Genomic DNA, 15,716 nt, shown 5'->3' with positions numbered 1-15,716 from the left:
AATGTAAATATTTCTTTGTTCTTTAATTTTAGGATCACCTTAGATAGCTGTTAGAGCAAATTATCTTTTATTGGTGAAATTCTTAAATTGATTTCCTAATGACTAGACATTCCAGAGGTTGATTTAAAAAAACCTGTGTGAGGAGATAGCAATACTGTACCATCTTCAGAAAGGTAAATATTAAACTCCCCCAAAAGTTGATGGACTTAATAGGAAGACACAGAGTACAGTGATTGCATGTTTGTTATTGTAATGAGAGAGACAAAGTGAGTGGGGTAATATCTCTTATTGGACCGACTTCTGTTGGTGAAAAAGACAAGCTTTCAAACTACACAGAGTTCTTCAGTCTGAAAAAGGTAATTGGAATGTCTCAGCTAAATACGAAGTGGGACAGATTGTTAAGCATTAGGAGTAAATGCATGTTGCAAGAGACCATTTAAGGTGCCGTGAGCAATTAGAACAAGCATAGGACAAGGAAGGGTTAGTTGGTTACAGATTGTTGTAATGAATCATAACAACAGTATCTTTGAGTCCATGATTTTTAGAGCCCAGCTGAGTTGTGAATTCAAGTTCCTAGGCTCATCTTTTGAAGATGGTGTGTGGATTTCCTTTGAGGATGAGGACTGATAGGTCAGATATAGAATGATTGCTTTGTGAAAAGAGTTTGCACATGGGTAATAGCATGTTTTTGTCTTTTATCATTCTTCTGTGAGTTCGTTCAAGAATGTAGTGATTGTCTAGTTTCATGCGCATAGTTGTTAAGGCATTTGATGAGGCATATCATGTTGTGATAGGCATGTATAGGACCCATGGACCTTGAAAGATGTGTTGTGAGGAGTATTAATCATTGTAGTGGTAGAGATATATCTGGAGGTTTTGCATCTGCTGTTATTGCAAAGTCTGATGCTGCTTTGAGTTCATCTCCTGTTGGGAGCTTACTTCTGATGATGAGCTGGCAAGGCTGAGAATTTGTTTGAAGGCCAAAAAAGGGAGTTCAGGAAAGATTTCTTTCAGGATGTGGTCTCCATCAAGTATGGGAAGTAATTGTTCAATGATACCCTGTGTGGGTTCCAGTGTGGGATGGTAGATGAGGACTAGGTGTGTGTGTGGTCAGTGGTTTTGTTTTGTTTTGTTTTCTGTGTTTTAAGCATGCTAAGTTATATATACCAGACTTTCTCCTTGGAGCATATTCTGTGGGATCTGAGTGCTGGGCTTTAGATAACAGGTTTCTTGGTGTGTCTGGGGTGGTTACTTGATCTGTGGAGGTGAGTGTGGTGATCTGTGGGTTTCTTGTATATAGCTGTATGTAGGATTCCATTGTTGGAAGCTGATCATGCTATCCAGGAAGTTGATGCTGGTGTGGGGGTATTCTAGAGAGAGTTTGATGGATGGGCGGTGGCAGTTGAAGTTGTGTGGAAATCTATGAGGGAGTTTAAATTGTCCAGAGGATGAAAATGTCATTGATGTATCTCAGGTATATCATTGGTTTCCTGCCACATTTTTTCAGAAATTCTTCCCTTAATGAAGTTAGCATATTTGAGAGCCATCCTACTGCTCGTGGCTGTTCTCATGGTTTGGACAAAGTGTTTATTGTGAAATGTAAAGTTGTTAGTGAGGATGAAATGGATGAGTTTGGCAATGTTTGGAGTGGATATCTGAGCGCTGTCCATTGTCTTGTTGATATTTGAGACAGACAGTGATGCTGTCCTGGTGAGGGATGTTGATATATTGTTGTAATGAAAATGTAGGGTTATGCTGTGGCTGTTAAGCAAGCTATATAAGGAGGGGGCTCCATGCTAGCTTGGGCAAACTGTTTCTGGGGCCACTGGGAAAAACACATGAAAGAACAACGACTGTGACCCCCTTTAATAGAATGTAGTATGTACTCCCTCTTCCTGCACTGGTCAGGAACATCACCCAGCTGCTCTGGGGGATCTAGCCAACAGAGGAGCTAAATTTTCCTGGTTCTTGCACTTGGGGATCATGAGGACTGAGGCTTTGGGCTGCTCAGCTGAGCAAAGAGTGGAAGGTTCATTGTTCCCAGATACAGATTGTCCCTTAATGTTTACAAAAAGGAACCCAGAGCAGTTATTCAGAAGTGTATTGTAGGCACATTTCTAGTTGTATATAATGATGGAGATTATAATGATGGGTGTGGGAAAATTGTAGAATAAAAGGCTATCTCACCAAATGTAGCGGCTCTTTCCATTGCAAATTCCTCAACATTTAAACAACAGTCAGGACTAAATGATGAGAGGACGCTTATCTTTAAGTGTCCCATTTAAAAAAAAGAAACCCCATTAAAAATCATTTAACAGAATTTTTAGTTAAGCAAAATTTTCATTTAATCTATTTTATACTAGCCATTTTTATTTTTTGAATGGCCCCAGCATGCTTAAAGGGCTGTTGTCACGTGGTGTCGGCCAAAAATGTGTACTGACATCAAATGGTTGTAATCTCAGGGAAGTGGAGAATGTATTTTTGTTACTAGGTACACCGCTACCCCGATATAACACTGTTCTCGGGAGTCAAAAAATCTTACCGTGTTATAGGTGAAACCGCATTATATCAAACTTGCTTTGATCCACCGGAGTGTGCAGTCCTGCCCTCCCGGAGTGCTGCTTTACCACGTTATATCCGAATTCGTGTTATATCGGGTGGCGTTGTATCGGGGTAGAGATGTATGTTTGAAAATCTGCTTGGTAACTGGAAAAGGCTACAACAAAAAATACAATATCTCTTGATTTGTTAGTGCATTGATTTTGTGTAAATCTATGCTCTGGAACTCCCTATGCTGTCTTGAGTCACAGTTAATCAACAAATATTCTTCCCAGAGCTGAGCACATTGCTTCTAATGTCATTGATGGAACTGGTGCACCAACAGAGGAATAAAATAGAGCAATATTAGTTTTTAATCAGTGTTTAAAACACGGGATGTTGGGGAGACAATATCGGTTAGATGCTGATGCTTACATACTGAGGTGGTGCTGCAGCCACCATGTAAATATCTAAGGGGAGTGCCTTTTGTTTTTGTTTGTGTTTCAAATGGGAAAGAACCACAGCTGAAGTCAGGGGATCATTTTTTGTTCACATGTTTGGTGGATTATGTCAAATTAAGAGTAAAAATAATTCAGAATAATAAGAAAAGGAGTGCTTGCACCTAAGAAATTAGTTCATTTTTCCGGATGGAGGTATTAGCATTTGTCTTCATATTCAACTTCTGATATTACTATTGCTGAGCTCCTAAGTCACTTCACTAGGCATTTACACTACTGGCTTGTTTGTCTAACTGTTCCTCTTTCTTTTTTTTACAGAGTTCTAAAATAACACAGGGAGATATTTACGTAATGATTATTTAGGTGGGAGGTCAAATTTTATGTCTTGCAAACCTTTTAAATACTATTCCTATGCCACAGGAATTGGCAGCCTTTGGCACGCTGCCTGCGAGGGTAAGCACCCTGGTGGGCCGGGCCAGTTTGTTTACCTGCCGCGTCCGCGGGTTCGGCTGATCGTGGCTCTCACTGGCCGCGGTTCGCCGCTCCAGGCCAATGGGGTCTGCGGGATGTGGTGCGGGCTGAGGGATGTGCTGGCCGCTGCTTCCCGCCGCCCCCATTGGCCTGGAGTGGCGAACCACAGCCAGTGGGAGCCACGATCAGCCGAACCCGCGGACGTGGTAGGTAAACAAACCGGCCCGGCCCACCAGGAGGCTTACCCTCATGGGCTGCGTGCCAAAGGTTGCCGATCCCTGTTATATCACCTGCTGCTGCTAATCTTTTATACGTAATAGGTCAGAGTTACTGAATTTGGTAACCTATTTAAAATAGTAAGAAACTCGGTCTCTTTTACAAAGCACATATCACTATACCATCCAGGCACATTTAACGGCAACATTACTGAAGTGTTAAGTTAAACCATTTTTACACTATTGTCATATATTCAGGAAAAGAAAAAAGCTTCTTGAATATACCGTGCTGCTGGCTAACTAATCAATTAGTTATCAGTAGGAAAGCTGTGTACAGATTGCACCACTTCAAATCAATATTTTTGTTTCTATAGTAAACTTTTTTTTTCAGTTGTCATTTAATTGTCATCTTTCTAAAATAATGTGCATAAAAGTCTTCAGCCAAAATTCCCAAGGTTGTTTTCACAAAATGTACTGAAAACTTTTTAGGGTCTCTGTGTATGTCTTGTGTTGCCTGTATTATATGGGGCTATTGGAAACTCTTTTCCTTCCCCCATTTCCCACTTAAACCAAAATAAAAAAATTGGATAAACAGGCATGCTCCAGTTTGGATCTGACCTAGAGCTATGCAAGAGTTTCTCAGATGTGGGAATTTGTGTCCAAACACACTTGTTCATCTTTTCACCCTTTTCTGGCACAAAGATTTGTAATACAACAGCTTCTTGCGACTCAGAATGTCAGTTGCTTTGTGTTTTGGCATAGTCAGACCATTAGACAAATTACAGAGGGTTGATATTGTCATTGTTAACCCATTACTGAAATAGTGACTGTGATGCACTATGAGTGATCTATAGATTAACTACTACTACTGCATTCATGCTCCGTATGTCACCAAACTACAGCAGGCAGACATAGCTCATATTTCCATTGAAGCTGAACTAGTCCCAGTGGGCACTTTTTGGAGTGACTCAAATCAGGGAAAGCAAATGCTGAAGTGTGAAACAGTTCATTATTTTGAGCCCTGAAGGTGTTACTAACGCCATTCCAGAACGTGACAAAGGATAACCTTTTTCATTATTGTTACAGGTGATAAATCCAATGGGATGGGATGCGTTTGGGTTACCTGCAGAAAATGCTGCAATTGAACATGGACTGCACCCAGCAAACTGGACACAAAGGTATTTTTTATCTACTTAGGTACTTATCAAATTCACAGTATAAATAATGAACTGTACTGTTGGTTAAATTTTAAAAGCTAAAGTATATCACTGTGATTTTATAAACTCAGGATGTGAACTACTCCAAATAGCAAGTTGTAGAAGACATATTAGCTGCATATTATAAATAGGACCCTACCAAATTCACAGTCCATTTTGGTCAATTTCACAGTCATAGGATTTTAAAAATTGTAAATTTCATGATTTCACTTATTTAAATCTGAAATTTCATGATGGTGTAATTGTAGGGGTCCTGACTCAAAAAAGGAGTTGTGTGTGTGGAGGGGGGAGAGGAGGTTGCAAGGTTACTGTAGCAGGGATTGCAGTACTGCTACCCTTACTTATGCGCTGCTGCCTTCAGAGCTAGGCAGCTGGAGAGCGATGGCTGCTGGCCAGGAGCCCCGCTCTGAAGGCAGAATCATCGCCAGCAGCAGCACAGAAGCAAGGATGGTATGGTATGATATTGAAACCCTTGCTTCTGCATTGCTATCTACAGGGCTGAGTCCTTAGTAAGCAGCTGCTGCTCTCCAGCCACCCAGCTCTGAAGGCAGCAGCACAGGAGTAAGGGTGTCGTGGTATGGTATTGGCACCTTTACTTCTGCAGTGCTGCTGGCAGTGGTGTTGCCTTCAAAGCTGGGCACACAACCAGCAGCCGCCGCTCTCCAGCCACCAAGCCTGAAGGCAGTGCAGAAGTAAGGGTAACGAAAGCACAACCCCCTTGCAACTCCCTTTTGGGTCAGGACCTCCATTTTGAGAAATGCTGGTCTCCCCCCTGAAATCTGTATAGTATAGAGTAAAAGCACACAAAAGACCAAATTTCACGGAGGGAGACCAGATTTCACGGTCAGTGACGCCTTTTTCATGGCCGTGAATTTGATAGGGCTCTAACTATAAATATGACATTTCCCAAACTCTGAAATCAGAGATAAGAATAAATACAAACCTGTTTATGCTGGAGAAAACTGTTAGTGTAGAGTTCATAACTGAGGGAGATGACTTCCCTGGCTGGATTTGCTGACATTTTCACTATCAAATTGGGGTTGGGAGATGATTGATCCTTTGTTTGGGCCTGACCCTGGGAAGTGACAAGCACCTATATTTCCTACTAAGTTCAGTGAGGGTTATGAATGTTCAGAACCTCTCAAAATTGGGCTCTCCTTCTCCTATTACTTATTGTTTGTTTGTTTTAATAATACTGACTAGAACTTTCTCTGACTAAATAAACATTAATTTTTGTAGATGATATGTCTACAAATCGCCTATCTGCAATTATTTTGTTTACCACCTAGAGCAGAGGTGGGTAAACTTTTTGGCCCGAGGGCCACATCTGGGTAGGGGAATTGCGTGCAGGGCCATGAATGTAGGGCTGGGGCAGGGGGTTGGGGTACAGGAGGGAGTGTGGGGTATGGGAGGGATGCAGTATGCAGGAAGGGGCTCAGGGCAAGGGATTGGACCACAAGAGGGGTGCGAGGTGTACGAGGGGGCTCAGGGCAGGGGGTTGAGATGCAGGAGGGATGCAGAGTGTGGGACAGGGCTCAGGGAAGGGAGTTGGGGTGCAGGAGGGGTTCATGGTGCAGTAGGGGGCTCAGAGGAGGGGGTTGGGGTGCAGGGTGCAGGAGGCATTCGGAGTGCAGGCTCCAGGGTGGCAGCGGTTTGCACTGGGTTCAGGGCAGGCTTCCTGCCTGCCTTGGCCCTGCGCCGCTCCCGGAAGCGGCCGGCACCATGTCCCTGAGGTCCCTGGGGGAGAGGAGGGCAGAGGGCTCCGCGTGCTGCCCTTGAATGCGGGTACCTCCCCCAAAGCTCCTATTAACCGCAGTTCCCCATTCCCGGCCAACGAAAGCTGCAGGGGGTGGTGCTGTAGGCGAGGGCAGCGTACGGAGCCCTCTCTCCCCCTAAAACCCTCCCCAGGGGCTGCAGGGATGTGGTGCCGGCTGCTTCTGCGAGCAGCCCGGGGCTCACGGCGGCATGGATGAGGCAGTCCCGCCGGCTGGATCGAAAGCCCTGATGGGCTGGATTTGGCCCGTGAGCCGTAGTTTGCCCACCCTGACCTAGAGGGTGTGGTGGACTTAACCATGTTTTCATTTTCTACTTTGATCTATTCCCTTCTCTGAAAACGTCTTCTGCGTGTACCTTTTCACATTCCTTGGACAAATACTGAGATTGTTTGATTCCTTACCCACTAAATATTAGAGGAGGCAGTGAAGAGTAATTGATTTTGTTAGAAATAACTAATACTATGCATTGGTAATTTATGATATTTGCATTATATTTATTGCTTGCATTTTCTTTCTACATTGTCTAGAGTAAAATATAGAAGAAAACAGATTGCCATCTAGCAGAACACTAGGCACTGGCTTTTGTTCTTTTTACTCTCCAGAGATGGAACAAAAGAAGGCCTTATACGTAATGCATGGCAGACAGTCAATTATGTACTACATAAAGATAGTTCAGAGGAAGTTATAGACTGCTGAACTCATAGAACATTGCACATACACTTGACTTTACTACATCTGCCCAGTGTATCCCCTCTGGCCAAATGTATATCTATTATTACCATAGATTGCTTATTGTGTTATCTCTGAGGAAGCTGGGCAGTAAATTGGTGATCACTATCTTCTTCCCACCCCCTCCACTAAACCTACTGTAGCCTGAATACGAAACAAGTCTGTCTAAGGTACTTGTATGACATCCATCATGGTAGTATCTGAGTACCCACAATCTTTAATGTACAATACCCTTGTTGAGGTAGGGAAGTTGTTGTTATCCCCATTTTACAGATGGGAAACTGAGGCAGAAAGAGGCTAAGTAATTTGCCCAACATTACACAGGAAGTCTATGATGGATCAGAGAATTGAACCTGGACGTCTTCTATTTTTGCTGCCCTCTTATTTTTAGATGTCCCTCTTCCCTAATAACTCAGCCTGGGCAGTTTTTGTTTCTCTTTTCCTTTAAGAGTAAACTGCTAATGAAGCATTTTATATTTATGTAGTTGAGTCCATACATCTCAGAAAAAAATACAGTGAAGCCTCTCATAACATTAATTTGCCCACACTCTGTATACTATCTGTCTATACATTTAAAATAACTGCACATATTTGTATTTATTAGTTAATGTGAGAGCCCTAGTATTGTTATGGAAGCCTTATCTTTAGCATTTCCTCATTTATTTCCCCTTCCCCCTTGATATGCTAATAGTTTCTGTTGACAAAGTAGTCAATCCTGTAAATCTCTTTAATACTGAAACGTGTAACATTAACTTGTTTAATATTTAAACACACTAGGACTATTATAACAGAACTATTTTTAAACAAATTAACAATTTGTAACCTGTCCTTTAAATCAGCTTTGGTACCCAATGACTGGAAGTTAGCTAATGTAACGCCAATATTTAAAAAGGGCTCTAGAGGTGATCCTGGCAATTACAGACCGGTAAGTCTAATGTCAGTACCGAGCAAATTAGTCGAAACAATAGTTAAGAATAAAATTGTCAGACACATAGAAAAACATAAACTGTTGAGCAATAGTCAACATGGTTTCTGTAAACGGAAATCATGTCTTACTAATCTATTAGAGTTCTTTGAAGGGGTCAACAAACATGTGGACAAGGGGGATCCAGTGGACATAGTGTACTTAGATTTCCAGAAAGCCTTTGACAAGGTCCCTCACCAAAGGCTGTTATGTAAATTAAACTGTCGTGGGATAAAAGGGAAGGTCCTTTCATGGATTGAGAACTGGTTAAAAGAGAGGGAACAAAGGGTAGGAATTAATGGTAAATTCTCAGAATGGAGAGGGGTAACTAGTGGTGTTCCCCAAGGGTCAGTCCTAGGACCAATTCTATTCAATTTATTCATAAATGATCTGGAGAAAGGGGTAAACAGTGAGGTGGCAAAGTTTGCAGATGATACTAAACTACTCAAGATAGTTAAGACCAAAACGGATTGTGAAGAACTTCAAAAAGATCTCACAAAGCTAAGTGATTGGGCAACAAAATGGCAAATGAAATTTAATGTGGCTAAATGTAAAGTAATGCACATTGGAAAAAATAACCCCAACTATACATACAATATGATGGGGGCTAATTTAGCTACAACGAGTCAGGAAAAAGATCTTGGCGTCATTGTGGATAGTTCTCTGAAGATGTCCACGCAGTGTGCAGAGGCGGTCAAAAAAGCAAACAGGATGTTAGGAATCATTAAAAAGGGGATAGAGAATAAGACTGAGAATATATTATTGCCCTTATATAAATCCATGGTACGCCCACATCTCGAATATTGTGTACAGATGTGGTCTCCTCACCTCAAAAAAGATATTCTAGCACTAGAAAAGGTTCAGAAAAGGGCAACTAAAATGATTAGGGGTTTGGAGAGGGTCCCATATGAGGAAAGATTAAAGAGGCTAGGCCTCTTCAGCTTGGAAAAGAGGAGACTAAGGGGGGATATGATAGAGGTATATAAAATCATGAGTGATGTGGAGAAAGTGGATAAGGAAAAGTTATTTACTTATTCCCATAATACAAGAACTAAGGGTCACCAAATGAAACTAATAGGTATCAGGTTTAAAACAAATAAAAGGAAGTTCTTCTTCACACAGCGCACAGTCAACTTGTGGAACTCCTTACCTGAGGAGGTTGTGAAGGCTGGGACTATAACAGCGTTTAAAAGGGAACTGGATAAATTCATGGTGGCTAAGTCCATAAATGGCTATTAGCCAGGAAGGGTAAAGAATGGTGTCCCTAGCCTCTGTTCATCAGAGGATGGAGATGGATGGCAGGAGAGAGATCATTTAATCATTGCCTGTTAGCTTCACTCCCTCTGGGGCACCTGGCGTTGGTCACTGTTGGTAGACAGATACTGGGCTAGATGGACCTTTGATCTGACCCGGTACGGCTGTTCTTATGTTCATGTTTATTGTTGAAACTGCTTACAGTAATACACTGAAACTAAACCCACATTTGCATTTCCTATTATTTTTATTTGTACTACATCATAAAACTACTAAATGTAAATAATTAATAATGAACCTCAGTTAAGTTGTCTATTGTGTGCCTCTTTTCCTCTTTTAAAAAAAACAGCAAACTAAGGCCAGGTCTACACTGGAAACTTTTGTATATAGGTCGGTTGTGGTGTAATTTTTTTAATGATACTTTTATACCAGCAAATGGCCTGGTATGGATGCAGTGGATGTCTCCCAAGCCCTAGGTGTGTGCCCTAGCCACTGGACCATCCTTTCTCTCTAACTAAACTGGAGTATTTCCTAACCAAAATAAAAAGTTAAGCATTTCCAGAATGTTAATTCTTACCTTTAATTTCCATAGAAATGTAAACATTTATGACCATCCTATTACGTTCCACATTGTTATGCCACGTAGGAGGTGCATATTTGGGAATACTCCTTCAATTCCCTCTGCCAGGATTGGTGGAGAGCTGGTGTGCAGGCCTCCATGCATTGGGAGGAGTGTACTGACCACTATCAAAGGGAAGATATTGTGGTGATTCTCTTCAGTGAAGAGACTTGAGAGCAAATAATGCCAATATTAGTTACATTTTTAAAGAAATTCCTTTGCAGTTTCTTGCATGCTACTCCTAGGAAATGGGAGGGGCTGCCTGTAAATATCCACAAAGCCACTGCGTTATCCACCTTCAAATCTCTTCTTAAACTGTGACTGCCATGATGCCTACAAATCACTCAGCAATGGTAAGGCAGTTGTTAAGATGATGTCACAACACATTATATTTATCACTGTCCTCTCAGTGTTACCTGGTGCTCCCTCTGTCTGTTTCGTGTACCCTCCTGATAGGTCTTGTCCTATATTTTGATTCAGTAATTTGAGGTAGGGACTATCTTATTGTAAGGTATGTGTACAGTCTGTAGCACTATGAAGCTGGAGTCTCTAGGTTCTACTGCAATACATATACTAAATAATAATGGGAAAGCATGTTCTCCAAAACTAAAAGTTGTCCTCTTCTCTTCAGTTACACTCAAGGTAATGGCAAAAATCAGGAGGCCTTTAAAGTGGTCACATACGAAGGATTTGCCTATTAGACAACTACTTCAGTTGGACTGCATGTGTAGGATAATGATATTTAGCAGTTCTGTAAGTGCCTTTGAGGGTCAAAGGGCTTTACAGGCATCTGATAACAAATGTATTACATAATCAACAATAGTTAGGAATATTCTTTAATACTCTTAATTGTTCCATATTTTTCTTTTTTGCAGTAATATTAAACACATGAGAGAACAGCTTGATGCACTAGGTCTGTCTTTTAGCTGGGAACGGGTAAGCTTTTTTCTCTTTAAGTGTCTGTTTTGTTTATGTATGAATATTATGCAAAATTGAATCTGTATAATTTTAAGTAAAATAGAAACTGTAAGACATAATCTGGGATGGTCACTGCTTCAGACTGTTACACAGCATAATTATACTTGAAACACATTTGGAAAACTTCATTGCCAAACTTTCCCCACTTTTGAGATACTCATTGACACCACTCTTTTCCACATAATGTGGGGGATGAAGGAAACACTCTTTTTCTTTTAGCATTCATCTCAGTTTTGCATTAGAATAATTCTTCCCTTTGGTTTTTTGCCTGTCTACAGTAGAACTTCACAATGCCATAATTAAGGCATTGTATCAATGGTTTTTATAAGCCCTATGTTTGTGTGCCCTAAAATATTACCTGTAAGCAAAAATTTGCCATATTTGCACTCCCTCTGTCCCCGCCTCACACCTTTTCTGTGGTTGTGGTTATCAGAAAGTAAATAAAAAGGTTAAACTTGTTTAAAAGACATGCTATCTAAATTTTTTAAATGGCTTTGGTTTATAAAGTAAAGAGTGCTAAGTGAATTCCCTACTATGATATGACACTATGGAAGAAAAGGATAAAATAGCTAATACATACATTGGCTGTTAGTCCATGTATGGTAAGAAATTGTTATAAGGACTGTACTACATCTATCAGTAAATATGTTAAAATTAGTCTAAAAAGTAAACCTAAGTGCTCTTAGGAACCTTTTCTGTTTGTTGGATAAATGGTTTTCCATTTAAATATTTTTCCAATATTGATTTATGTGGTAGTTTGTGGTATGAAATTCCTTATAGGAATTAATATGTGTTTAATTTTTAAAAGGATGTAAAGATATGATAGATCAGAGATGGAAAGGAAAAATTAGAAAGAATTTTTTGCTTATTAACCCTGCCTCTTCTCTCTTGTCTTAGGTGTGTGCATTGGAAATGTACACTATAGGATGTATGTATGGCCTTGCACAATATATAAAATATATCAGTCCAGTTCACAGAGTTGTGTATGGCCCAATGCATGCTTCATAAAGTGTGCATTGAATGAGGCAGGGCTGCTGTGCATTGTAAGATGTATATTTTCAGATGTGCTTTTTTAATATGCACATATTTATCATGTGCAGAGAGTGAAGAAACTGTTCAAAAACAATTTTTTTAAATGCTGGATTATTCTGTTGTTTAAGAGACTGTAAAGCACTAGCCTGTATTATCGTAGTTGTCTATATCACCACTGGAGCGAGAGTAGGAGGGAAGCACATTGGAAGCTGGAAGATCTGTTTAAAACAGAAGTGCTTGAGAAGCAGCTGTTACCAAGGCTTTTAAAGTAAAGAAAATCAGACAAAAGACTGTGCCATTATGGAGATAAGAATGAAAATTTTTTTATTTCTGAAGCACCATACATTGCAGGGTTATTGCATTTACCAATAGATTGAAGTTATTCACTACCTTTGAATTCTCAGTGGTAAACTTTAATTATTACTTTAGTATGATTCTGCATAGAAAGGCAGAGATGTTAATCTTGGGTTTTCATAGCAGGACTATAGCTCGGAAAAGAGAGAGGATTTGTTTTCAGCATGCCAGTATAAGACCTGCCCTCGATTTCCATTAGCCTTAGAGGTAAGGATGCTTAGTTACATGGATAAAGTCTCAGAATCGTGGCACCACATGTTGCAATGAGATCCTTGTTGCTGTTTTAGTGAGATTACAGTTCCCCTGCATAGCCAAGAAGTTGCTTTGGGAAGAACAGGCTAGGAGAGGAAAGTTCACCCAACACATGGTTCACATCTAAATGTTTCCATGCATTTGTAAGCTTTTTCATGTCCGAGAGAGATTTTCTATACATGTAATGAGGAAACTTTTCAAATCATTAAACCTTTGTGTGCCTACTGTAGTGTATCCTAAAGGGCTAAGTATACTATTGCAGATAGTCTTTCAGGAGAGGTAAGAACGTCCATCTACTATTTAGATCTTTTACATAACTTGAAGACATTGGCTAATAGATAAAACTGGCTATTTCTGGGATGTTGGAAACTGAAATGGGAAGGGTATACGGCTGTTGTGAGACAGGGTTGTCAAACTGAGTAAAGTGAGTCACACCTAATGTTCTTGTTATGGCCAGTTTGTGAGCTTTGCCCTCACCTTCCTAGGACAGCTTATTTAAATATATGCCCCCTTGTTAATTGCTGATGCTTCAGAGGTCTCTAAATATTTGTGGCAGGGTTTGTGACACAACCCTTGCATTGATGGGGTGATTTAAAATGTTTTAGGGACATTTTAGTTTATTGGTTTTTATGGAACATTTTCTGTAACAGGCTAAAAAGAATTAATTGAAATTCATAGAGAAGTTGTTACATAGAAGAAAGCAAGCTGATGAGTTGAGTATTTTGTTTTACTTAATTTCAGATGGCTGGCCCTTTGCAAATATTTAACTAGGATGTTAATGGCCTGAACAGCTGCTTAGAAATGAAGATACATACTTATTTAATGGAAAAATCAGCTGACATTGACAGAGACTCATCTCCTGAAAATGATGGGAAAAGAATCTTTATCATGGGTTGATCAAGCTACCCATGGCTCTTTGTCAAAACAGGAGTTTTCATTTTTTAGTGGAAATTTATTGATTTTGCTTAAATATGTACCTACTTTAATTTCAATAAAGCATGACACATAACAAATATACAGTAGACGAGCATGATAAAAAAGAAGTTAATAAAAGTGGAATTTTAATACTTAGTATATATGGCTGTGCTTAAAAAGCTGACTAAATATAAAATTATCTTTGGCTTTGCTGCAAACTCCTGTCCAAGACTAGTGGAACCCAGATGTGGTTTTATTACTGAACAGAGCTATGAAGTAGATAAGGAGATTTCCTATTGTGACTAGCTGCCTGAGGTCAGGCTCTTGTATCCTTGTTTTTATTAGTTTCTGTCAAAACTTGAAAGATACCTTTTAATGTTTCGGTTTTCATGTTGTAGTCAGCAAAATTGCACAGATAGAATACAGAAGGATCTCATGGCAAGCATTATAACATTATCAAAATTTAGCAACTTTATTTCAGAGAGCCAATAACTCAGATCTCGTAGTATCAGGGCCGGCTCCAGGCACCAGCCGAGCAAGCTGGTGCTTGGGGCGGCAGATTCCAAGAGGCGGCATTCCGCCCAAACCTTTTTTTTTTTTTTTTTTTTTTGCACTTTGTCGCTTCTGCTGCCCCTGCAGGATTTTTTCTTTTGGTTTGCTGCTCCTGCCGCCCTGTAGGGGGTGGCGGCGCAGAGGAGGGGAGCTGCTGGGTGCAGTGCCAGTTCTGCAGCAAGCCCGGCACGGCAGCCCGCATCCCTCCCTGCCCCCCAGAGCGGTGCGGAGCCCTGCCAGCAGGCGGCACGGCAGGAGGGGCTGTGTGGTGAGCGCCTTGCTTAAGGAAGCCCTGGCCGCCCCTTTCTTTCTCTCCCCCTCCCTCCCGTTAGCTGGGGTGTGCACTCTGCTGCCTGGGGTCTGCAGGGCTGGGTGTCCCCCTGCACCCGCGCTCCCGTCGCCCCGCAGGTATTTTTTTTTCTTTTTTGATTTTTTGTTTTTCTTCCCTTTGCTGCTCCAGCCAGGCGGCAGGTTGGTTTCCCGCAAACCCCACCCCCCCCCCCCCCCGGCCCTTTTGCTGCTCCAGCCGGGTGGCAGGTTGGTTTCTGCCCCCCGTTTGCTGCTCTGGCTGGCAGGTTGGTTTCGCGCCCCCTCTACCCCCTTCGCTGTTCTGGCCGCTGCGCAGGTTTGTGGGGGGGTTTTTTGTTGTTGTTTTTTTTGCTTGGGGTGGCAAAAAAGATAGAGCCAGCCCTGCTTAGTATATTTCCTGTATTTTAAACAAAATATTTAATGGAATTAGTGGAATACTGATTTTCAGAGATATTGAGCACCTGCCCTCTGAAAATCAAGCTCCTTTAAGATGTTGCAAGCAGGGCACCCAAAATCACTAGTCATTTTGGAAATATAGGTCATTATATAAAGTTGATGGTACTTTAAAGCTCAAAATTTTAGAAGACATTCGGATATTAGAAATTTAGATCTAGAGTGCCCTTTGGTAGGTAGGGACCTACCAAATTCAGGAAATTTTGGTCAATTTCATGGCCAGAGTTTTTAAAATTATTCAATTTCATTATTTTCAGATGTTTACATCTGAAATTTCATGGTGTTGTAACCATGTGGGTCCCAACTCGGGTGATCAGACAGCAAGTATGAAAAACTGGGACAGGGTGAGGGGTAATAGGCACCTATATAAGACAAAGCCCCAAATATTGGGACTGTCCCTATAAAATCGGATATCTGGTCACCCTAGTCCCAACCCGAAAGGCAGTCAGGCTGTTGCGTGGAGCGGGGGAAGGGGGATACTTCTGCCCCGCTGCTGGTAAGGGCACTGCCTTCAAAGCTCAGCAATAATGAGAGAAAATACTCTGAAAACCTATGCAGAGCATTCCATTTCTCAGTCTGTCAGAGTACTAAGTGTTCAAAAGCTGCATGTTTGAAAAACACACTCTAAGAG

General features: G+C 41.1%; 1 protein-coding gene across 2 annotated transcripts in view; it reads left to right on the top strand.

Annotated features, from left to right (window-relative positions):
- Positions 1-15,716, top strand: part of LARS2 (leucyl-tRNA synthetase 2, mitochondrial) — a 108,939-nt gene that overhangs the window by 18,989 nt on the left and 74,234 nt on the right. For both annotated transcript variants that reach the window (XM_050937928.1, XM_050937929.1), the window contains exons 4-5: positions 4,769-4,860; positions 11,116-11,176. In XM_050937928.1, coding sequence (XP_050793885.1) covers positions 4,769-4,860; positions 11,116-11,176 — 153 coding nt within the window. The remainder of the gene's footprint in view (positions 1-4,768; positions 4,861-11,115; positions 11,177-15,716) is intronic.

The sequence above is a fragment of the Gopherus flavomarginatus genome, chromosome 2 (genome assembly GCF_025201925.1).
Source record: "Gopherus flavomarginatus isolate rGopFla2 chromosome 2, rGopFla2.mat.asm, whole genome shotgun sequence".
In the NCBI taxonomy this organism is placed as follows: domain Eukaryota; kingdom Metazoa; phylum Chordata; order Testudines; family Testudinidae; genus Gopherus; species Gopherus flavomarginatus.
The sequence above is the reverse complement of the archived record's forward strand: the minus strand, read 5'-3'. Positions and strand labels throughout refer to the sequence as shown.